The following is a 26,209-nucleotide window of genomic DNA, read 5'->3' as shown; positions in this document are numbered from 1 at the left end:
ATATATCAGAAAATAGGAGTGGTAGCTGTTGTCTCTGTCGCTTCATTAGTTTCAAGAACCGGAATATGCCTGCAAAAGTGAAATGAGCCAGGTGCGTGCGCATTTGGTTTAAATGTCGTTTTTAATTACACCTGAGCAAATACCCAGGGAGCTGGAGGGCTTGATGCCTATCTGCTCTGCTTGCTGCCTTCTATTGCTTAAAGCACTGCATTGATTCATTTTTAACAGCAGCTTGAACCACTGTGTCGGTGCATTAATAAAGATAACTGAAAGACATTTGCTGTGCAATACTGCGGCTCTTACAAAGGAACAAGGCAAATCTGAGGGGACTGGCTTTCATTATACCAGCAGCCTGAGACACAGAGCAATTCAGATAGATACCCCACCAAACCCAGGCAAAATGCCCCAGCAACACCTGCAGCAATGATATCACTGGAGCCTACACATACAGAATAAGATCATGGCTTGCATTTAATTTCTGTAGGAGCAACATTTATGGTGAGTGGGCAAAAATGAATTTGTCCACCAACTCCACTGAATTATATTATTAAAAATATCATATCTTTTATTGTCTGAAATATGCAGGAATGGTTATGAATTGATATCTTATTATTACACACAATGATTTCAAGTAACACTTTTCTATTGGAAGAAGTTGGTCTTAAAATGTTTATTTCCCCTTTAAATATACAAATATAGTTGGTTTCACTCCATTAAATTTGCTCTGTGTTTTTATCATGCATACTCTTAATAAAATCTCTAGCAATGAGTCTGACATTTTTTAAAGGGCATGGATGCTGCCTGGGATTGATGAGGAAAATGTGTTGCAGAAGCATCAGTAATAGTGCTCTGCTCAGTGGTGGACCACAGTAAATATTATATTATCCTATATGTGGGATCATTAAGAATCACATCAGTTTTACCATGGATATGCATCAAACAGACAATGAAGAGGCACAGATAGAACAAGCAGATGCTAATTGAACAAGCTGGTGAGCTGGCTAAAAGACCGGCTGCTGCTTTCGTGTGTGTTCATTAAATTTACCTTAGCTGTTTGAAAAATAAAGACGTAAAGAAGATATTCGCACAGCACATAATGACTGGTGAGCTGGACCTTGCTCCGATCAGCTGATTATTTTGTCATGTTTTCTGCAGAGAAACACATATTAGATAATGCAAAGGTGAATCCTCAGAATTCTTGTGCAGAATAGGGGTATGTATTTTTTTTCTTTCCTCAGTCTTCTCAAGATGTAGTTATCAAAGCTAAATAAGCTTGACTAAATTTATACTAGAATGAATTGTAAAATATTATGTACACTATATGGCCAAAAGTATGTGGACACCCCTCCTAATTAATGAGTTCAGGTGTGTCAGCCACACCGATTGTTGACAGGTGCATAAAATCAAGCACATGGCCACACAATCTCCATAGACAAACCGTGGAAGAAGAATGGGTCATACTGGAGAGCTCAGTGACTTTAAACGTGGCACTGTCATAGGATGCCATCTTTGCCACAAGTCAGTTCGTGAAATTTCTGCCCTGCTAGATCTGCCCCAGGCAACTGTAAGTGTTATTAATGTCAAGTGGAAGCGTCTAGAAGCAACAACAGCTCAGCCACGAAGCGGTAGACCACGCAAACTTACAGAGAGGGGCCGCTGAGTCCTGGAGCGCGTAGCACATAAAAACTGCCTATCCTCTGTTGAATCACTCACTACAAAGTTCCAAACTGTCTCTGGCTGCAACATCAGCACAAGAACTGTGCGTCGGGAGCTTCATGAAATGGGTTTCCATGGCCGAGCAGCTGCAGACAAGCCCAACATCACTATGTGCAATGCCAATTGACGGCTAGAGTGGTGCAAAGCACGCCGCCACTGGACTCTGGAGCAGTGGAAAATGCGTTCTCTGAAGTGGTGAATCATGCTTCACTGTCTGGCAGTCTGATTGATGAATCTGGGTTTGGCGGATGCCAGGAGAGTTCTACATTATGGAATGCACAGAGCCTACTGTAAAGTTTGGTGGAGGAAGGATAATGGTCTGGGGCTGTTTCTCAGGGTTTGGACTGGGCCCCTTAGTTCCAGTGAAGGGTAACATTAATGCTACAGCATACCAAGACATTTTAGACCATTGTATACTCCCAACTTTGTGGCAACAGTTTGAGGAAGGCCCTTTCCTGTTCCAGCATGACTGTGCCTGTGTGCACAAAACAACATCCATAAAGACATGGTTTGGCGAGTTTGATGTGGAGGAACTCCAGTGCTGCACAGAGCCCTGACCTCAACCCCACTGAACACCTTTGGGATGAATTAGAACGCAGATTGCAAGCCAGGCCTTCTCCAACATCAGTGCCTGACCTCATAAATGCTCTTTTGGCTGAAAGGGCACAAATTCCCACAGACATACCCCAAAATCTTGTGGAAAGCCTTCCCAGAAGAGTGGAGGCTATTATAGCTGCAAAGGGAGGGGGGAATCCATAGTAATGCCCATGGTTTTGGAATGGGATGTCCAATAAGCTCATATAGGTGTGATGGTCAGGTGTCTACATACTTTTGGCCATATATTGTATATTCAAAGTTACAAGAATTTTATATGTTTTAAAGAAAAAAAATTATATATCAACTAACTTGAAATGATGTATAAATCCTACTAATTATATTTCTGTTTTATTATGAAAGAGATCCTACCTAACAATCTTATTAAGGTGACTGGTCTTTCTTTAAGTTAGTATGTATACATATAAAGCCATTACTTGCATAAAGTGCACGATTTAAACACTTTCCACCAATGTCGTTTCATTTTTCAAATGTTTGTTTCACTACCCAGCCTAGAGTCTTTCACTCAACCCAATGCCATTTTCAATTGCTTCATCTTCTTCCGTTCCACAGCTTTCCTGAGACTGTAAACCAGGCGCTTCCCCCGGATAACAACCATTTTGTATCAGTTCTCATCAAGTTAGGGGAAGTTTTCCCATTTCATGAAGTTGTGTGCAATCGGCCCGCGCTTCTGGGGCAGTCAGTTGAAAGCGCTATCATTTCATGCTCTGCTTTGCCGAGCTCCAGGGTTCCCCACACAAGCGATGGGGAACGGGAGGTGCGGAGCTCGATGAAGCGGCTGTTTGGCGGCTCACCTGAAGATCCGATCAGAGGGCTGCTCTCCCATCACCAAATCAAACCCTCGCTGGAAAATGGTGTAGGGCCAGGGGCTGCCAATAAACAAGAACAAATAATAAAAAAAGTGAATGTGTATCTGCAGCAGCAACGGGACGCTTTTTTCTCTTCTGATCACTGTGGTGGAAAATCTGCTTTCATTTCCCCTTGCAGGTGTTTAGAAAAACCTGGAGAAACATGGATGATATTATGTGGATGATCTGAGGCTGAATACATATTGCACCTGCACTTATCACCCATACAAGGAAAATTGCAGTCAACAGGAAACAGAAAAAAACAGTCCCACCGCCCACAGCTTCAAAGCCCACTGCTATCAATGGCCAGATCAGTATCTGTTCCTCCTGAAACTCCTGATCAACTTCTTATCTCTCTCTCACAAAAAAAATAAATAAACCGGATTTTTGTTTCATACATAATTTATCACTTAAGTGAATCATGGTTTATATTTATCAAATGAATAAAACAGTGGTGAAAGATTATACAGTATGTATAGATATATTAATCAGCTTCTGTGGTGAGATAACTGCTGGATAACTGTTCCTCTCGTGCTGGAGAGAGGAGAGAGGTTAGCAGATATATTGATAAATATCAAAAATTAATGGGGAAATGAAAGAAGAGGGAAAGTAAAGTAAATCTACGAGAGCAAAACTTTATATCTGAATAGTCCAAATGGGAAAAACAATCAATTTTAATCACAAACAAGATACACATTACACAATGTAGGACACAAGGTATTAGGTGAAGTGGAAGTTCTGCCAAGAAAATGTAATGTATAGGAAAGTAGTTTGCCCCACACAAAAAAGTACTCTTTTGTTTTGTATCCCTGAAAGAGTTTACTTTTCCTCGTGTACTATTTTCCGAGCAACACGGGCAGCGAGTCAATCACTTTGCAAAGTCAGCTGAATACCAGCGCAGATACTAAGACAACTTGAAAATCTGCGGCTCCGCGTGTCAAAAATAGGGCTTAGGCGGATGCTGTTTGTAAACACGTTGACAGAGAGAAACATCTGAGCACCTCCATCACTGACATGGGATGTGACATGGGATGACATCTATGCGCAAAAAGTGCCGGAGAGAGGGAGACAGGCAATGGTGATGGAGATTAATAGGCACAGGCAGCCGCGGGACATTACTTATTTGCCTCTCCATGAACGGAGAACCGACAAGGACCTGAAGTCTTTCTGAGTAAACTGAGTAATACCGAAAAACGCAGCAGAAGGCCTATTAGCCCTTTTCTGTCACATTAATGGATTGGTTTCTTACCACATTCAGTACAGAACACTGATGGGAAGAGAAGTGCTTGATGATGCTAATGACACAATGTACTTTGGAAGGGGATTTGTTATCAGGGACTCAAGAGAGTATCCCTTTAATCTGGTCAAGCATCTGTTTACATCTATGAAAGCAGACACAAATCCAGGTAAACGATTTATTACCCTTTAACAATCACGCCATTAAGGTAGTGAGTTAAAAAGGGACTAATAAGAGAATGTTGCATTTCCACTGCCCTAAAATGATGACAACAGACAAAGGTGAATTTCAAAGAGCAATAAAGTCTTGCGGACTTTGAAACCTTGATTTAGTTCTCGGTGCTTGCTCATGCTGCCACTGGTGTTAAACCCATAGGTGTTAAATCCAATTAAAATCTGTTCACGGTTTCGCCGTATGAAGCAAAGTGAACACGCGCACCCACAACCGAAGCGATTTCACACCCTGGTGTTACCCTTCTGATCACTCTACTCAAGACTCTAATTATCAGGTCCATCGCATACCCATCATCACTCCCATCTCCATTCCAATTAAAACACCAAGACTGTTCTCACCTTGGCGTGTTAATCAAAATGTTCACAAGTGGCGTCCCAAATCCAGGCAATTTAATAAAAAGCGCACTTTGGAGAGGACAAAATCTAATTAACATCAATAACTTAAATGCTGTGTCTGCTGGGAGTTTAAAATTTTAGTCTTCATACATTTGTTTTATTGTACGTTCTTGGCATTTTTGGGAGTTCAAAACGTCACACTAATATATCCCCCAAATATGAAATAATTCAATAGCCTTTGCTGCAACTGTCATCATAAGAAGGAGGTTAAATGTCAAAGGGGAAATCAAAGCCAATCTAATACAAGGACAAATTCTGTCACACCGCATTGCTTCGGGTTATATTTCAGCAGCACTGAAAATCAGACAGCACACTATTATGAAAAAAGCTGAAGTTTCCAAGCATGGGGAATACATTTTAATTGTCTGTCCTGTTGAGGACCTGGAGGTGAAGGAAAAGGTGGAGGAAACAAAGAAAAAATAAAGGTGGGGAAACATTTTAAAATTGTGCACCCAACTTCAGAAAAAAAATCTTTATTCTAAAACATCTGATCTAATCTATCTAAATCTAAAATGTCTTAGAATAAATGAACACGAAAACATACCCTGCACACCTCACTTCTACACACTCTGTGTTTCAAGGTGGTATTCAGCATTTCTCTTTTTCTTTTCCCTAGTTCATGAAATAAATATTTTCACTGAAGGAAAGCAGGGTCTGTCCATTACAAACTGGTGCTGCAGAAACAAATTAGTTTCCACAGACTGATGCCGGGCTGCCACAAATCCACAACACACCTGGTCTGAATCTGATCAACATTAGCAAATGACATCATTGATTTGCATCAAAATGCATATCCAAGCCAAAGACTTCATGAGTCACTCGATGCTGAGTGTGTGTGGTTACTAGCCCATGCATTTCAGATTTTTCTGGAAAATCTTTCGAGTTATTGGGACATGCTGCATTATCATAGTCTTTTCTATAACTTTCACTTTGAGTTGACTTTGAGTGACCTATAAAAAAGGCAAAAAAAAAATCACTCAACCAAAACTGAAATATTGACCGTAACTAGTAATAGTACCCAGGGCTCAGTATTAACTCTATGATCACGTGTAATACCTCATTCGACTTGTAATAATGTGTATTGCTCGAAAGAGATAACATCTGGAGTCTCTATACTGGAGAGTTAGCCAGACTGGTTCAACCTGATTCCAACTCAAATCCCATCTTTAAACCTGTGGAAGGTGAGGATCCTTAACCCTAAGCATTCCTACACATACGTGAGGGCCAAAAGCTACCAGACAGCTTTGGTTTCAAGCCTCTCTATTTTACTCACCCCATATAACATTTGAAATTTTGGGTTTTGGGACTCCAAATTAAATTTCTTTGGTTCGATGCCATGAAGTTCACAAAAAACATCAGAAAATATCAATTTTGGATATTTGCAGAATGGCTAAATTTGTAAATGTATTCTGCAACACAGTGCACATGGTCAATTAAAGTTTCTAAACATGGAAGCAAATACTCAAAAAGGCATTTCTACACAAAATATGTGCTTTTAATGGGTTACGCACACCGCAGCCTTCGCTTGCAGCTGAGGTGTGCTGATGTAGGCTTTTGTTCATTGAAGTATTGAAGGTGGTCATTTTTTGCGAGGCTGAAAAGGCACGGCGCTGATAAAATTGTCATTTTTCTTCAAATTTTTCATGGTGTGCGAATTTATTTATGAAGATATAAGAGTTGTGTATTGTGGCATTAGCTTTGAACTCATGGGTCCAAAACATAGCCATTTTTTTTACAGTATAACACAGAGTTTATCTGTGATGTCTGATTTTAGACTCAGACCATCACTTCTGAGTGTCTCTGAAACAGCACATATTGAGAGAAAGTCAAAAATGAATAGTGTTGGCAATTTTTAAGCATTTTTTTCCAATGAAAGCTTACAAGTGCAGTCAAAACACTTTTCTGTGTGGCCTCTGGGGCTAGTCTTTGAGAATGAGGCCCCATCATAGGGAATTAGATTGTTATGAATTGTTCAAAATGACATTTCTGTGTCCTCTCAGTGTGAGTTTCACAAAGAAAATAATGCTCGGTATAATCAGGATAATCTCAGTCATTATCTTCTAGGCTTGAGTCTCAGAAGTGGCTGCAACAGTGTTGGTCATATTTTGCCAAGCAGAGGTTTTTACCTGGTTTGAAATGCCATGTCCTTGGCTGCAAAATGTAATTCTTTTTTCATTGTCCATCTTGGACATAATTATCTCTCTTTCAGCCTCAGAGAAAGATTTTCTCTTTTTTCTTGATTGCTCCATCTTTCTCACAGGCAATACAACCTTTATTTTTTTTCAGATACTTTCTGTGAGATAAAGGACAAAGTGAATGAACCTTGTTTGTTTGTTTTGTTTTATTTTATTGATTTTTTTTTAATCAAATATGGCTAGATGGAAGAGTTGTTTTATGTTAGACTTCAAAGAACATTCATATCAGGACAATGGTCAATCTATCGGTTTTGATACTGACAACCTGCAAAGCTGAGTCACATGCATGGTTGATTCATCTGGGAGCCACTGCTAAGGTAAAACTTAAGTATCATATAAGAACAAATCAGACTGCTACACAATGTCCACAGATTAAAGCCATTCTGAATGCCTTGTACCTGCAGCCATTGCATGTGTTTAAAGAAAATATTTTAAAGAATAATATAATAAGAGAAGGGTGGCAAAGGTATGAAAGCCTTTTGTATGTACTTTTATAGAAATTTACATAACATCCACATACAGCTTATAACATGCAGCAGTATTCGCAGATGTAGAATCAACGGCAGTGTCTCTGAAATTGGAATTAATACTGTTCAGATAAGTCACACAACCATTGAGAGAAATTCTGAAACTAAAGACATTGAAATAAACCAACCTTTTTATTCTGGTGGTCAGGTAATTAATTTTAAGGTGACATCCAGACAAGGTCATATGACAAAGCTGATGAAAGAGCTCATTTATAAGCATGTAAATGCTTCAAACACATTATGCTGACTTAATAGTTTGCATATTGACTTAATATACATCCTTCAAAGATTATTTTGAAAAGCACTGGTAGACACAGCAAAGCAATTACTCATATTTAAACTCTGTGCAGATGACTCAGTTGCCTATGTACTGTTCCTGCTAAGAGCAGAAATCTGCATAATGAAAAGCAGACTTTAATATCGATATGAATGGCTGAAGTGTTCATGTTCCCATTACAAGTTAAGTTTGAAACCATGTAAAAGCACAACGATATTGGAAACTTAACCACCTCCCTTCTAAAAAGGCTATCTGGTTTGATGTTGATCTGCCTGCATTATACGTTGCTGCATGCAAAAAGATAAAATACAAGTACATTTGATTTTAAATACCCTGACAAAAGAGCCTTAATCCACTGAAGAACTTACTTGACATTTTACTTTTTCTTCAAGAGGCACCAATATTATTGCCACAACAAATTCAGGAAACCAGCACTGAAACGCAGTGCATAAGTATGCTCCATCATGTGCTGTCTCTCTTGGAACAAAATAGTCTTCTATATCAGTTTTTACAATTTCCTTTTAATGGAAGTCATATCCGAGTCTGGATGGCTGCTGGGATGGAAGCTTATCCCCATATCTGTGGTGCGAGGCTGCCTGACGTACAAGTATACCCCCTGGCCAGGAAGCCAGCGCATGACAGGGCCATTACCAGACATCCTGAACACACAGTTACTGAACCAATATTAAGGTTTTGCAGGAAGAGGGGATTTTTAAGCAAATTGCGAGGAAACAAATTCTGTCTGTGTGAATTTCCCCTGTGTCTTTCCTTCAATGACTGAGGTAAAAAAGAGAGCACTTCAAGGGAAGACATATTTTGAGAGTTTGTTCACGAGGCCCTCCAGCATTACATCTCCTTTACTAGACACCGCTATAAAGGTTGTTTCTTCAGATGTGTGATTTCCATTCAGCACTTTATGGAAGGCAATCATCAGCTACTTCAGCCTCCCTCAAGGTGGCGATGGCATAAGCTGACAGGAAATTAGCAATGCCCAAACATCCACTGTCATGGCAGCAGTGGTCATTTTCCTTTTTTATGCACAGAATGATTTCCAAACTGCAATTAAACAATGTAAATGTTATTCCATATCGAAATACCTCTGATGATTCACACATCTATGTGACCTGATCTACAGTATCAGGTCACATAGAGCACATAGAGCTACAGTAGGTTACATGGCACAGTAAGCACCTGCTGTGTTAGAGGAGGAGGTCAGTTCCAGTGTTCTAAGTGATATTAGCGGAAAAGGAAAGGAAAACTTTGGCATTTGCTATCTGTATTCTTATTACTCCTCCACTTTTTCAATAATTTATCATCACACTCTGAAGGCTGGCATGGAGAGAAACCTTCTAACCAGGCGTGCATTGCATGTGTACACAAATAGAGGGAGGTATACAGAAATGTACTGCAGCTCAGTTTAGGAGGGTTCCATGAGGATAAATTACAAATTCAGCGTAAGACAGACCTTATTCCAAGTATCCTTGACATGACATGAACAGGAAGCGGCTTACATTGTACTCGCATATTTTATGACATCATTAGAAGCAATCGTCTTTCTTCTTGTGCTACATCTCATCCTGATCGTATGCTTCTTTCCTGTTAAACACTGTGGTGATACTTTGCAACTACCATCATGTAAAATTGTGCCCTTGAAATGACATCACTGTGTTACTTTTCACAAGCTCATAAAGTTGTGAAGGGTACTACAGAAAACAAATTTTGCATTGATTGATCCATTTGAAACTTGTAGTGAGAAAAGTGGATGCTTACCCCTGATTTGGTCCCCACTCATTGCGAATACAGAGGTGCTTATGGACTGGATCCCTCATGTAGCCATCAAAACAAAGGCAATCACCTGAGCACAGAAGAAGAGAACAGCACCTCAAAATCCTCGCTGCTCATTTTAACACATACAAATTACATAAATGCACCACAAATAGTGCTGTTGGGTATGTAACCCTTCATAACACTCTGGAAAAACAAAGGAATCAGACAGTTACCTTTCACAGTAACAGCAGCTTAATTGCACCCTTTAACTCCCACTGTCATCTTACTAACCAAACCATCAGGTGAGAATACAGCTAATTAGGACTTATTCCTCACATTGACGTAAAAAAATGAAATACTGAATTGATGTCAAGACGTGTAATACTACACAGCAAAACTGAACCTTCTTGTGCAAGTATCACTACAAAAAGTCTCTTGTAATTTGTACTGGTACTTAACCTACCTTTTCAAGTCAAATTGAGGTGCACAAGTGCTATCTGATTTTACCCTTCTGTACAAGATGCAATACAGACATTTTTTTAAATAATGTAAACAATATTAAAAAGATTAAAACTCTGTAATAACACTTTATCACAAATTGTTATGCACACAATATTAGCTGTTGACTAACCTTCACTAACTCAACTTTGTGTTGACAAATGTAAGGTGCAAATGTGATGTTATTACAGTACACAATACTGATGGCATTGGGCAGTTTTTCAGGAAAGGTTATGACTCTTTTGTGAAACAAGATTAATGAAGGAAAACTAAAGAAATCAAAATGTTTTAAGCTTTTGAAAATAAGGCCATGATCTGCACATAGTTTTATTTTTTTCCCAGAGTCCATAACAGTGGAACACCTTTGAAGATCATGCCTGTCAGTCATAACTACCACCATTTACTCAACCCACAGAATTTCAAGCATTAGTGTTGATACCTTGAAATGATACCAAAAAGGAAAAATTGAGCAAATATGCCCTGATGAAAATGACAACTATGCAGAAACATGGGAAAATAATTCTTGTGGTACCAAGTTCGTCATTTTTGCATACCTGCTTTGGTCTAATGATACACTGGCATCCTACTCAAAATAAAATCGCCTTTGGTCTTTAACTACCCCGCTGTGATCGGAATACCCAGTGAGCGCAATACATCCCATAGTAATAGAACTGCCGCTTCCACTACTTTATCAACTCTGTTGTCTGAGGCCGTGCTTTCGCGGGAGCCGCCAGAGTCGGCGCGGAGAAATCAATTCACCTGCCCCACTTATTATTCCTGGCCTGTAATTATGTTCTGTTTACCACTCCGAGAGCGTGCCTGCACTTGCTCCCTCAGCCTCCTAATCAGAAGTGCTTATTTGAGCCATCAGAAACAGTGGACCCGGCGTTTCTCCGCCAATGCGTCATGTCAGGAGTGCGCTGGAGGAACGTCGCCGGTAATTTGATCCTAACTGATTGATAGGGGGGTGAATTTCCAAGCGGTGGGCCGCCTCCAAAGAGGAAGATCCTTGATACTACTGGAAGACATCTGAACAGAGACAGATACCTGGGGAACTGAGTGTCCATTACAATGTGTTATAAATGTTTCTATGCTTGCTGTTAACTGTCAGGTAGCTTAGGGAAAATTAGAAGGAAACAAAGGCAATAGCATAAAAAGTATACTTTTCAATGGACAGACCAGGTAAAATAACTTGTAGTTCAATGGTACATTAGCTAGCTAGCCATCATCTTTCAATGGGAGAGACTGAACTAAGCCAAATGTCACATTAGGCAATTCTTAAATGAAATACATCTCATTATTATGCTTATCCTTGCAGTGAAAAGGAGAATAAATCAGGGCTTTAAACTTCCAAAGTCACAAGAGGCACAGCAGCAAAGCATGACATTTCTTCCCCCAGATTTCATTCATATGATAAGAACTGCTGAATTATTTGATATGATTTCTTCATTGTCGATGTTATTGCTAATGCAATAATGTTCATTTACCCATAAATGTAATATCTCAATAGCCAAGTAGCCACACACACACACATACACATACACACAATGTAAAAACAGACAGAGGCAGAGACAGAAGCATCAAATAATTAATTCTCTTGTAAAGCCAATGAAAAGATTGTTTCATCAAGGAGCTGCTGATTTGTTAAGGGTACTACAAAAACACATGAACAGACATGTGGTACAACCTTGAGAATGACACTTCTGAACCACTGGATAATATCTGGATAAACACAATTAATATAGTATTTTAAGGCCATGTTTGTTAAAAAAAAAATATCACAAAGGACAGCTCTAGGAGTCCGACAATGAATGTTGCAAAAGCATATGCAGCATGCATTGGTAGAAATTCCCCGATCATAAAAGGCCCAGCAATGTAGAAATAGAGAAGCTCTTACATTGTCATTCCCCTCAGAAGACACAAGGTACTTTGCTTTCATACCCTTTATTTAAATAACGCACAGTGTGCTATTAGAAACAATTTAGCGCAAACAAATAGCTGGATGCACGTTTGGTGCCCGTGGTAGTTTAAGCAATTATGAGGCATGCTTTGGCTGCATTATAGCTAATGGTTTGGAAACCCAGTGAGCGCACAGAAAAAACAATCAACAAAAAAACTGCAGCCATGAGAGATAACCCTGAACTCGGTGTGCAATTTAATTCGAAGCAATAAAGTGCTTCAAACATTACATATTATTTGCTAAAACCACATTCTCATTTGCTCACATAATTACCGGGCTAAATATAAAGTACACCTTTACTGTCACGGTAAAAGCACCTCTGTGGAACGCTTCCTTGGAGTGAAAAAACTCAGCAGCACATTCTGTACTGTGCCTGTCTTTTAATACCTTCCACAGTATCAATATTAATGTGTGTGCTTATAAGTAACTGCTCAGAGGCACAACAGAGGCTGACAATACTGAGCTATTGACACAAAATGTCACTGCAAATACTGACATAACAGATGCAAAGAGAGGTGCTATTTGAAGCCACCACTTGCAGGAAGCAGACATGGAGAAAGGAAACAGGACGCCATGCTATTTTAACATCAGATGTGCTGTACAACCAGGGAAGAACACACCTCAAGGTAGACGTCTGCTGTCGTTTTTTTTTCCTCATCTTACATGCGCCCTTCCTTTTGATCTCGATACCCTGTGCACCGGAAATCTCGCCCCTGCATCTGGTCTAGTCTCAGATATAAACACTGATTGTAAAAACAATAACTCCGAAGATTCAATCCACTTTGTTGCCTTGTTTTAATGATTATTTCAGTTGGGAAGTTTTCCACTACATACTCTCTCCAGCAGATGTTTTTTGAGTTTTCTGTATTCCGTATCCTGGATTCTTACATCATCTTATGTGGCTTCACCATATCCACTTGCGGTTTGAAAGAGGATAATGTGCTATGGTGTGGATGTTTTTCTTGAGCGCCAGAAAGAATTATTGCAAATGACAGAGGGAAACAGTAGATATAAACAGAATGTTTCAAGACCAGATCATAGTAGGTGTCTATGGACAAAACATGGAGCTTCAAGTCCGGACAAATTTGTTCATATCAGTCTAAAGAGCTGCACTCTGATTTATTATGGTGTGTTAAAATAAATTATGACAGCAAAGTAAAATATGATAGAATTCCAAATTGTACTATGGAAATTATTAGCAATATTTTTCTCAGAAAATGGTAAAAAAGATGTATATATTCTTAACTAGCTATACATGGGCTAGCTAACCTCTCTGCAATAGCAAATATAATAAAAAATGCCACCAGGAAAACAATCTAAAGTACTATACAGTTAAGATATTTGTGATTGACTGTCAGCTGATAAGTTTGCTTTTGACCATCATGATTCATTCTAATTGCCAAATTCATGTTTTAAAAGTGTTAAATGTTACTTAGAACTGTTGTATGGTGAACTTGAAATGACCTTTACCACAGTGCTTCGATAAATAATATGGCTGTGCAAACACATACTGAGCAAACCTTTTTTGTGGTGAATAGCTTTGCTAATTGAAATTTCCCTCACATACTTAGGTAAAGCTCAATCATACCCAAGGAGTACTTTGTAGTATTCAATAGGAAATTGCACTGTAGATGATGAAAGCAAAACAATTACAGACGGTGAAATGGCAGCCTGTCTCGACAGCACTGGGATGTAAATAACAATTGCCTAAGACAAACAACATAAATCCAAAGGCTCTTCTATGAAGAAACACTAGCATACTTTTCCAACTGAATTTTAATCAAGACAGCCAATGCTTTCTTAAAAAGTTGTTTTTGAACAGTGTTATATTTAATTCCACCAGTTGGAACCAAATCACAAACAAACACCATCACTGCAACACTGAAAGACGCTTTCATTTGCATCAGACTTTCTAAGCTTCCATTGTTTTATGGCTGCCTTCAGTTTAGAAGTGTGAAGTTCTGTCACTGGTGGGATTCTGACAATATGTAAAACACAGACAGCCTTTGTTCTATCCCCGTCTCCTTTCCATATACAAAAACAAAACATCAAACCTGAAAGGGGAGAAAAGAAAATGTAAAATTCAGTGGCCAAACAATCAATCACATCAGATGACAATATGCTTTCTATTTCACAGTGGAACAGTCTTCACTAACAAGTCCAAAATGAGGGAAGTGAAGAGACTCTTAATGCCATTCTAATTACCTTGGATATTTAATCAGTTAAGTGATATATGTTGTAGCTTGGTTGTCTACCATTTAGTAGTACGCTTACTACAAATTAAGGGGCTAAACTTACATTAACAAAGATTCCCTGATACAAAAACCAGTGGGAGTCCAACGTGGGAATGACTAAATAAGACATCAGACACACTCCCACACACACACACGTGCATACACACACACACAGAAAGAGAGAGAGAGAGACGTGCTATATACTGTTAAAGGAAAATGCTTAAATCTTCCCATCTTTACAAAACCAAGGTACCTAAAAAATATGTACGGAAAAGTGTCTTGGGAAACAAGACAATTTAGTAATATGACACAAGGAGTTGGGTTACAGCTACACATGCACCCAAGGACACAAGGGCTATGAAAATCACATCATTAGCTGTAAATGGAGGGATCTTGCGTGGGGAGGGAGATGGCATGGATGCCTCCAACTGGGCTCTATGTGAAGGTACGAAGATGATATCAAATCAATTCAAGTTCAATATAATAAATAAGAATGAGGAAGAATCTTCTGATATTTTATGGGGCCATTAGCAACAGCATTACTCCTTATCTACAAGATAATTGCGGAAACACAGATTGGGAGATCTAGTCCTGCTCCAGCACATGAATCATCCCAGTGAAAGGGTTAAGCAGCTCGCATTACCTGGTAGAAAGCATAATCCTCGATTCTGGCTCAGATCGATCATCATTGCTTTTCTCTTTTTGTGTGCGTGCAGCAAAGCCTGTGTTGTACAAATTAGTGATACTGCAGAGTTAGCAAGGGGTTCCATTTTATTACTTATTAATGAAGTTTTTAACTCTCAGATAATTCCCCACACTCCGTGGCCTGGGAGACAAGCCTGCGGTGTATCCATTATTCAGATGAATTAATGAAACTTGGAGGAGCTGAGATCTGAGAGCGAGAGTAACCAGAGACACAACAAAGTCTGTGTCTGATTAATAAATACCTTTTGTGCTTGGGGGGGGGGGGGGCACAGCATATACACTGAGGAGATCCCTCTACACCTCCAGCACTTACCCAAACCTTACAGGACAATGCATTTGAAATTCAAAATCTATTCCCCGTTTGTGCCAGTGGACTTACAGTCGCAACCCATCCCCGCTCTCATCTGTAACCACTTCTCCCCGGATTGACCATGCCTCGTCTTGTATCTATCTAGACCCTCTCCAATCTTCCCGGCTGCATTAAGAATGCATCATATGAAAACTGCACTGTGATTACTCAACCATTCAGTGTCACATTGTGAGAAATGTCCCAAGGTGCAACTTTTTTATTCATTTTAGGACAGAAATTCATTTTTCTGAAGAAGATCGCACTTGCATTATGGATGCAGAAATGGAACTTTTCTGTCGCCTTTTTTTCTCTCCAGTTGATAGTAGCAGGGGCTGGTTTCCTGAGCATGATCACATGTATGTATGTGTCTCTTGACATTTGAGGGATTTGTTTTTCTTGTTAAATTCTGTATGCAAATGTATTGAAATCACCAAGGATACATAACGTAGGATTGGTTCAAATGAAAAATACAAATTTACTGGGAGAGATACTCCTGAAAGCTTTAGGCTCAACCAAACGCAGCTTCACTCTCAAGAGAGAAAATGGTACATACATTCACGTACAATATAAAGCTCAGACATGGCAACTGGTACACAAAAGACAAACAATTGTGACAATTCTGCAGCTCATATATGCAGTTGATGGATAGTTACAGCATATACTTTTTTCACAGATGCATCACCAAAACTAATATGCTTAAACCCATTAGTTTTATTATTTTCCGCCTTGTAAGATTCACCTCAAATATGATTTTATCCCACCCTTAATGTAAATGTAAATTAGAGTATAAAATAATGCACTGAAGATAAATTTTCGTGACTGTATGAGTCATATCCACCCATTTTTGAGAACGGAGGGGGCATCACAGGTCAGCATGACTACCGAGGGCCAGACCCTCCCCCCCTACATGGAATATCAATTTAGCATTCATTACTGAACATTGCTCAGTCCAGGGGGAAACCCAGGTATAAATCTGCAAATTAAACTGCAGCTAAATCATGGTTAAGCCTCCTCCACTCCAACCCAGCAGTAATGACTAAGAGCTCTTCCACAGCTGTGATTCACTGCGGCATCTGATTTTATCCTATTTAATAAGAAGTTTGAATACTCAGTACCAAAAGGAGTTTTAGATCGAGACTTGCTTGATTTGCTGACAATGCAGAGGTTTAAGGTCAACACCTGTTATTATTGCGATCAAATTGTTCGAAGGGTGGCTGCAGTTATGAAAAAAATTTCATTCTCAGCAAATTTCTACCAAACGTGCCAGTCAGTACAGATTTCTTTTGCCTATTTTAGGAACTAATGGTGGTACAGCTGTTGAATTTTTAACCTGATCTCCTCCGTTGAAGGACACAGATTATATTTAATCTTATTCACAGGTTCAGCCTCTACAGACCCAAAAAACATTACATAACCCTGAACATAACCCTGAATGTATTAATGTCTTGGTGCAGATGGGTTTGTCCATCGTTTCTTTTGAAGATGCTGGAGTTGAAATGCTGAGGACTAAGAGTGATGTGCTGGGTGCTTCTCAGCATCATGCATCTTGAGCGGGCTGTGATGATGGCCACACATGAGTGCCCTCAACATAAACCAATCAAGAAAAGGATCTGAACAACTGAGACCTTTCCCAGCTAAGTTCCACTCTCCTGCAGCTGTTTCCCCTGGCTGTAATTGAGTAGTTGCTACCTCACGTGCACTTGGCAGCAGAATCTATGCAACTGTCTGAGGAGAGGTTTCAACTGAATGGTTCATTCCTCATTCTTTTTTGCGGTTATTGATGTAACCCTGTGCCTGAGAAAATTGCTGCGCTGTACAATTTGCCCATAACATAAGACACGAAGAACTTCTTTCAGTGGGCCTTCTGTGTACCTGTATCTTGCAAGTTTTGCGTTTCCAGAGAATGGGGAGACCTATAAATTAGTTCTACTGGCAAGGAAACTACAAAAAGCTATGGTGGAAGGACTTGGATGGATCCTGAAATGCACATCAGTAGAAAAATAACAAACTGAATAAAACTGGGAGAAAATACCTATGTGGATATCAATCGTGGGAAACCAAATCATCTATATCACCCAAGAAAATGTGAGTGTTGTTAGCCTGGTCTGACACTGGATATACTTATGTTCTATTGTGCTGGAAGTCACTCTGGATAAGAGCGTCTGCTAAATGAATGTAATGTAATGTAATAATGTAAACAAATGTTAAGAGAGGCAGGCTTTCTGCCCATTGTCACTCTGCTTTAGGTCTTGTCAAAACAGTCAGCAGACTTCCTGCGTAACAACTTTTAATACAGTATTACTTTAATCCATTCTTTCATAAATCAGTCTGCTTTATTTTCACACCTGTGTTTGCATCATGGAGACACCCCACCCCTCCTGAGGAGCTTCTATGACACCCCAGTCTCGGAGTTATTACTGTTTGTATTGACAATCAAGGCTTCTTCACTGGGGTTGATGCCACCAGCTGGCAACTTGAATGCACTTTGATTTCAGAGGCATTTTTATTTGAAGCAAATAACAGTAAACTTCACAAGTGCGTCTAAGGAACTAAAAAACCAAGACAGATGTAATGGAAATCTGCTTCCTTGAATTTCATCATTTCCGGGATTACATCTGTTCAAGTTATGATGAAAAGCTTGCAACCAATTTAAATTTTAAAATGCAGACAGACATAGAATTCTTCACAAAGATGAAATTCATCTATTCATTTAATTCATTCATGGGATAGTTTCATAAATTAGGAGTCTTCTTCTGTGAAGGCTCTTAAAATATCATCTAATACCTTAATTGTCTGGTTTGAAAAAATGCCATCTCCAACAGTTGTATATCGCCTGTTTCAAAAATAGCATTTAATCTATTTTATCACATTAATTCAATGCATTATGTCATTAGCATTAGCTCCAACTGGAGATGCATTGTTATTTCCTTTAAAGACAGAAACTATTTTAAAAGTGAAATCTGGCTGCCTTATATTATGGAGCCTAAATTATAAAATAATGGCATGTGTCAAAGAATAATGCAAATGATTCAAACAGGGTTCAGATAAAACATGTTAATCATATTCTTAAATAATTACAATTTAATATAATACATCTTACCACAGATGTGGGCATACAGAATTACATTAGCATTGGCAATTGATGGTCACCATGGTACATCATTAAGATATTTTTTTCAGTGGTTGCTGGGCTAAAATGTGTTCATCTCCTGTTTCTTTGCAAATGTGGCCCTTTGTGTCAGACCGTCTAGGCGCATACCTGTCTCTGGATCGCACTGGTGCTCACATGGGTCCAGGAGGCGGCGGCCGCACAGCTCATTGACCCAGGGCCCGCTGGCATTCTGCTGGTAGAAGAGCAGCACTTGGGCCGGATTGAGCCAGTCGCTGGCGTCCAGCTGACTGCCCTGCAGCAGTATGAACCGGGACCCTGAAGACGGGCGGAGAATTGAACAGCAGACAGGTCAGAACCTCACTAAGCCGCACAGCATAAAATGTTCTGAGGAAAGTCCCCTGAAAAAAAATATGGGTGACAAAATCAATTTTCCGCTTTGTTTCCAGGGGGCAATTAAAAAGAGTGGTGTGGCCTGGGGCTTACACACTTTTGTGTGCCAGAGGGGAGAGCGGAGCTGTAAAGAATACTGTAAAAAAAAAAAAAAAACATGATTGTGGAGCCAAGACTTTTTATCAGATTCATCATGACATTCTCTTCAGTCTGATAAGATTGTAAAAACATTTACGAGCCCATTTGTGAGTCAGCTTTACGTTGATGTGAGCCTTGTAATTCCACCGGAGGATTCTCAATCTGTCTATCTCCTTCACCTCTCCTTTCAAAGTCACTCCCGCCCGGACACTCCCCCGGAATGTTAATCTCTCCCGGTAGCGCGCCTCAAACACAGGTGAGCTCAGAATCCAATTGACGGCAAAGAGCCAGAGGAGCAGAGCATGTGATAATCCACAATCTAAACCCCCCCCACCAGCTTCGGCTCTTGGGAGGGGTGAAAAGATGCCAGCACACAGGCGGTTAGCGCTCTGCTCGTGGCGCCTATCTGTAGGTTCCACATTGAAATTCATTAACGCGCCCAGCTCACGGGCGGCACGAACAGAGAGAGGCGTGACACGGTGTTCTGTTTTCATCTGCCGCTCCTCACCCTGGACGGGGCGACGGCTTGACCTCAAACGGCTTTGATGTTGGGTGAGGGGTGCGAGAGGGGGGTATCCTATGGGGTACCTGCACGGGGGGTGAAGGAGAGGGGGGGTGACGGACTCACCATCGGCGATGAGGTGCTCCGGCACGTGCAGGATGACCCGGACGTTGAGGCCGCAGGAGAGGTGCGAGGAGTACACCAAGCCGATCACACAGCTGACCACGCTGATCAAAGTCAGGGTAGTCTTATTGATGGGGCTTCGCGGGGAGCCTGTGGGGAAAGGAGGGGAGGTGGGGTGTAGGGGGCAGAGACGAAAAAAAAAGGGGAAGTTGTGACCACTCTACACTTTCATAACTGACAGGGGAGCAAGGGTGGCAAACAAGTCGTCACAGGGCTTAGTGCCCATGAAAGGGGCCCACACATCAAGCTGGGGGCCTTTCAGGAGCACTGGCTTGCCAGGCCTCAGTGTGGTGGAAAGATAAGCCTGCACCTTTGAAGGCTGCCGCTGTGTGTACTGAGAAAGTGAAACATCCACAAGGAAAACAACAAAGTTCAGTGGATGCTTTGCTCTTTCACTCTTTTTTTTTTCCTCCACTGCCAACTAGCGAGGTGCAGACCAATCAATTTACATCTCCCATGTTTTAAATGGGACTGTGAAACTACCCCCCCCCCCCAACAATACACACACACACACACACACACACACACACACACACACAAACCACACAAACAAACAGCCAGATGGAGATGAGTAAGTGGACCCTGTTTCTAAAACAGGCCTATGGTTTGCTGTGGGTTTATTTATATGAAGACATCAGAAAAAAAATGTCCAAAAAGTTAGTCTTGGGGCGGCACTACAAATACATCAGAACTTTGATACATTAGCATCTTCCAAATTTATCACAGAAAGTTTTCCCGCCCCTGGTCGGATTCTTTCAGATTTTTTATTTATTTATTTTTTTTTTAATGAAGCAAATGTTTGTTGAGCTGAAAATATGCCATGTACACCATCTGGTAGAAAGCTGTTGTTAAATATTTATCTTTGTACACTACAAAACCAAGACAACACAAAAAATGTTCATAATGTTGCCTAAAAGTACAAACACCAACACAACACCCCCATACCTCCATAATGCCAGTTTCAATGTGTGAAAAGCAAAATACAGCATGACATGGAGAAAGATTGATAAATACTATGAGTTACTGCAATTATTTTTTTATCTGTGGAGTTTTGGGTGTTCTTTCCCAAGTGTCTCCCACCTCCATCCCCCAATATATAAAAACAAAAAGGACAACATTAATTATTGGATAGCATACAGGTACAACCACAGTCATGATAATGTTTTCAGAACCCAAATATGAACTTCAAAATGTCTTAGTTGACCTTAAAGCTGAAAGGAAGTGTAATGTGCAAATTCAAACTGCTGTACCACGACAAAGAAACTAATTCAGTGTGACATAAGCATTCAACGCTGTTTTTGCCTGTCAAGTTAATCAAAACATGAGAAATAATCTACACAAATGTCTGAAATGTACACACATACATATACGGTTCTGTCAGCCATCAAGCTGTTTTCTTCTCACCAAATTCACAGTTCAAAGTACGCAAAGCTGCAATATATTGCATTTCTATTCTTACCTCTTTTTCTAATTAAAGGTGTTAGTTACATAGTTGACTTGCGCTTTCTGTGACATCTGTGCTCTAGAAGGATTGGGTAATTGGATCAAGGCAGTGTCAAGGCATGCCTGGCTGCTTATAAGTGCCGCTCTCTGCCTGAAAGTTTGACAGCCTCTCCAGGGTTTGAAGGCCCCTCTCTCCACACTCCACAAAGGTGGAGCAGAGGAGGGCAGGGTTGTGTGGTGCTGGGGGGGGGGCATCAAGGGCAAAACACTCTAAGAGAGACCACCTGCTGCCTGTTGACACCACCTCCCTTTCATGTTAGTTTGGCCTATCTTTTGTTGTCTAAGGACCCTTTTTCAAACGCCACCATTAACACAGACCTCCAACCGTGAGACTAATTTACAGCAAGAAGCTTCACTAGAAAAAAGAAATTAGCATAGAATGTGCAGCTACAGTAACACACAACAGATTACAAAATAAAGCTAATTTGTAACACAGCCATTCAGAATTCTGTTCAGTTCTTCCCCTGGTTTTTATGCGTTTGTTTCAGACTGTATACATAAAATTGTGTAATTATTTTTCGGTTTCAAAGTTGCTTATGTCAGTAATGCATATTAATTGATCACTTCATGTTGAAATCTCCAAGTTAAACAGGCTCGAACCTTAGTCAATTGTTCATTAAGGATATATGAAATATGTACTGTATCAGTTTGGATATTCATTCTATACTTAATTTAATTATTTTTTCATGGACAACCATTATCATACACTGACAGAAATGGGATGGATGAGCATGATAATGAATCTCCACCCTGTGGAATAAAGTTCTGTTAAAGTTCATTGCAATATGCATAACTGAGACCTACACCTAGCATGCTGCAATTACAACTACATAAAGCAAGCTACTGGAATATGAAAATTTACTCATTAAAAACAGAGCACTATCCGGGGCTATATATTGTATGGCATATTACAGTTCATGTAATTAAAAAGCACTTAACATCATTTTTTGATTTTGACCCTTTATTTATACCATTCATTCATCAATTTTACAACAGTCAAAAACAATAACAAATACTGTTCATTTTTGTAATAGTGGGGAAAAAAAGCAAAATATCTTAGATATTTCATTTTCGGTAATGATTTTTCTTGTTTTTTTTGTTTTTTTTAATGAATCATGCGAGTAGAATCAGAGATTGCAGAAGTTCTCCTTACCCCCAGAGCCCCAAGCTGCGTTGGCATTACCATTTCTCATACCTCGGCTGCGACGCCTGCTGCGATTGGGGTCAGTGTAAAAGGTCAGCTGGGGTTCGCTGTCCGCCTCCGTCCCAGAGTCCCCATCCGGGTTCAGGAAGGCCGAACCCGCTGCGGAATTCACACAAACACTCCCCATCAACAGCCACTCCGGGGGCCGGAAATAGGTGCCTCTCTCTCGCCTTTTTTTTCCGGTGAAAGTAGGGAAATGAATTCTGCCTCAGACTCTTCATTTCAATTTCCACGCCCTGCAATTTGAATCCTTTTGCGGCTTGCTTTGGATGAAAATAGGCAATTTAACCGGCAGGGCCTTGTGGCTGTTTTTGTATAATTGGTAATCGCCTTGTTTAGCTCACTCAGGTGCCTCCACTGAATTGATTTACACAACAGAGGGAGGAGAGAGTTACAGACCTCTGAACAGTGTTATTGGAAAACTCACTCTGACAACCATAATATATTTTTATCTTAACTTAAGATACATCAACACAAAGTCAAACAAACACTAGGAAAATTAATACCCATAGGACTAATAAGGGCACCAAATGCTGGTCTGAAAACCAAGCCATGGACAGTTTTCTGATGAACCATATATCAGACGTGTGTGGACCACCTCCTTGATGTGTTGATATCACCAAACAAAACCAGATCCCAAAGGTATCATTTTCAGATATGTTTCAACATGATTTTCAGAACCTATTAGGTTTTAAATTGGATTACAAAACACACTATAATAGCCTGGTAAATAAATATAAATAAATGTACTAATAGTGTGTTAATAACAGGATTACACTCAAAAAATACATTGTTGATGTGTGTGTGTGTGTGTGCGTGTGTGTGTGTGTGTGTGTGTGTGTGTGTGTGTGTGTGTGTGTGTAAAACATGCTTTTTATCTCTTGAAATGATAGATGGAACAGTCAATACAATTTTTAAATTATAAATCGAACATAGTTTCAATAAAAAACGTCATGCAAAGAAACACCAAAGCATACAACAGTGTTAATATCATGACAGCGGTAAACCAGTCTTAGCAGTGGAAAAAAGAAAATAGCATGGTGTGAATGATGATGAAGGACAAGACTTGCTGAATGAATGCAGACATACTGCCATGGACACACTATCATCAAACTGTGGGCTTTCAGACACTTTAAGGTTCCTCTGGAAACCAAGAACATGCTTAGCCTGCTGCTAGAGTGATGGGCACCCTCACGCAGCCACGGTTTTTAATTTGAGGCTTAGTATGCTCACTACAAATTAAGGGGCTGAATTTACCATCTATAAATACTGGCCCACCCCATTAACAAAGATTCCGATGATAATCCATTGTGGGGCATGACTAAATCAGCAAAATGTAACATTCTCACATGTACAAACACATGCATACACACTAACACACACACACACACACACGCACGCACACACACTTATATATGCAAAGAGAGTGTTACATATATATGTAACAGTCCCTATTATATGCAGTATACGGTATAATAACAAGGCACATCCATATGCTCCCTGTCACCATGCATAGAGCATAGTGTCTCTGTTTACTCAGCACACTGCAGGACAAATGGTTTCATTATCCCACATGAAGGAAAGCGATAAATAATAAGACTGGGTCACGAGGCATATTGTCTACAGCAAGAGTGATAATGTTGTTTGTTTCACCCCGTACTTCTGTTGAATTGTGTGCATGCATTTCAGAGACTAAAGTGCTCGTGTGCAGCTTTTAGAACATGGACTATAGATAAGTGAACAGAAGGTAATGCTTCTCTCAATTGAAGCAAATAATATGACATGAATGCTTGAATAAACAAGCATAAATAATACTTGATCATGAGACCTATCTATACAGAAATTAAACCACATTTTTCCAGGCATACCTACATTGTATGTCAAAGCACATTTGAGCCTTTTTGCTGTTGCAGGTTTCAATGGAAGGGCGTTACAGTAGCAAGGCAAAAAGAAGTTACTTCAACAGCATAGTCTGCATGAGATCTGCTATCTGAAAGTAAGCAGACCAGTTTTAAGAAGCTGGGGCTAAGATGGCTTAGCTGTAAAACCTGGCCATACCGTATTCATTCAAAATTGTTTATTGTCAATAAATTTCAAACACTTCTAGTCAAGACGTGGCTCAAGTCCAGGTGACTCAAAGCTGTACCTTTGATGTAGTTTCACACAAGCAGGGAGCAAGTGCTGGACTGGCCATTGACCAAAAGCCTGCCACAACGGTATTCCTACCCAAAAAAAACATATTTCACAATACCTTCCCTTTGTTTGTGCAGTTGTTTTAAACACAGTATAATCCCTGAGGATTGCTGGAGGGTAAAAACAAACACTTTGCGCACACTCCCACACAGAAAGTTTGGAAAGAACAAATGGTGCATGGAGACATTACTCATGGATATTTTCCCTGCCAGGTTTTTATCACGGACTGACTCCAAGCAGATAATGATGTCCTGCAGTACCATTGAAAGCATTTGTTTAATGAAAAGCTCACCGTCATAAAACAGCATAGTATATAAGGTGTCATCATTTTGCTGCTTCAATTTTGCTGTGCTCAAAGGTGCCACAATACACAGAGGTTTGGATAAGTAAATAATGCATATTTGTAAAAACTGTCATTGTGATTTAATACTTTTTTCACAATTTTCCACTTTAACCTCACTAAAGCCATGCAATATGCTGACACATATTGTCACAGCAAGCAAAAACAATGCTTTATGGAGATTCATTTATTCTGGTCAATGTTGTTTCCCAGGCTCATTTTGGGCAATGGTGGGAAGATGTGTCTGAAATATAAAGGAATCTGGAAGGAACAGCAATTTGAAATCACATCATTTTCAACATGTGTAAGTCACTATGGATCATATGAATCCCATGAATTCCCTGGACTGGATCATCTATTACCTGCACAGTGCAGTCCCCGTCCTAGGAACACAGGGTTGTGAAAGAGTAATAATAAAGTAATAAGTAATAATAAATGAGTAATAACAATATGTAATAAATAGTAAAAATAACTAATAATAAATAAGTAAGTAATAATAAATAATTATAATAATAATGAAGTAATAAGCAATACAACTACGCAGGGAAAAAAAAAAACACAGTGAGGCATGTTTTTTAAAGCAGCCAGCTCTCCTAAATGATGTGAAATGACTTCAGAAGGAAGTGCACATTTTCAAAAATGTCACCACAAAAAAGGAAAAATTTCACCAGGATCACAAAGGAGAAGAAAAGAAGCACCTTCAAAGACAGCCACAGAGTGCACGTTAGCCTTGACAATTACTGTGGGTAAGGGCAAAAAGCAGGGCAGATGAATAAAAGATAAGTTCTCTTAATATATTCCACACGTGATATCCCTTGCAATTATAAACACTGCAGGTGCAAAGAGAAAGGAAAGGAAAACAAATGGCAAAGTTATTTCCTCGGGAATTCTGAAATAAGGGATAAAGGAAATATTAAAGGAAGTTGACATCTGCTACCTTCAGTGCGCCATGACTGCAGCTTCACGGTAGGACAATAACAAGCAAGAATTGCACTTTCCCACACAAAAGTATATACATCTGGCTGTAGTCAGGTGGAAAAAATGATGACAACAATATGTTCTGTAAACAAAATGTGGCATGTAAATA

General features: G+C 39.8%; 1 protein-coding gene across 2 annotated transcripts in view; it reads right to left on the bottom strand.

Moving 5' to 3' along the window:
- Positions 1-26,209, bottom strand: part of astn1 (astrotactin 1) — a 274,669-nt gene that overhangs the window by 171,060 nt on the left and 77,400 nt on the right. Inside the window, exons 5-9 of one of the 2 annotated variants that reach the window (XM_036554076.1) lie at positions 22,539-22,688; positions 19,826-19,972; positions 18,817-18,984; positions 9,815-9,899; positions 3,126-3,200 (exon numbers count right to left, since the gene is read on the bottom strand). In XM_036554076.1, coding sequence (XP_036409969.1) covers positions 3,126-3,200; positions 9,815-9,899; positions 18,817-18,984; positions 19,826-19,972; positions 22,539-22,688 — 625 coding nt within the window. The remainder of the gene's footprint in view (positions 1-3,125; positions 3,201-9,814; positions 9,900-18,816; positions 18,985-19,825; positions 19,973-22,538; positions 22,689-26,209) is intronic. The other variant, XM_036554078.1, reaches the window with a different exon arrangement.

Source organism: Megalops cyprinoides, chromosome 20 (genome assembly GCF_013368585.1).
Source record: "Megalops cyprinoides isolate fMegCyp1 chromosome 20, fMegCyp1.pri, whole genome shotgun sequence".
Lineage (NCBI taxonomy): Eukaryota > Metazoa > Chordata > Actinopteri > Elopiformes > Megalopidae > Megalops > Megalops cyprinoides.
This window is presented reverse-complemented; position numbering and strand designations above follow the sequence as displayed.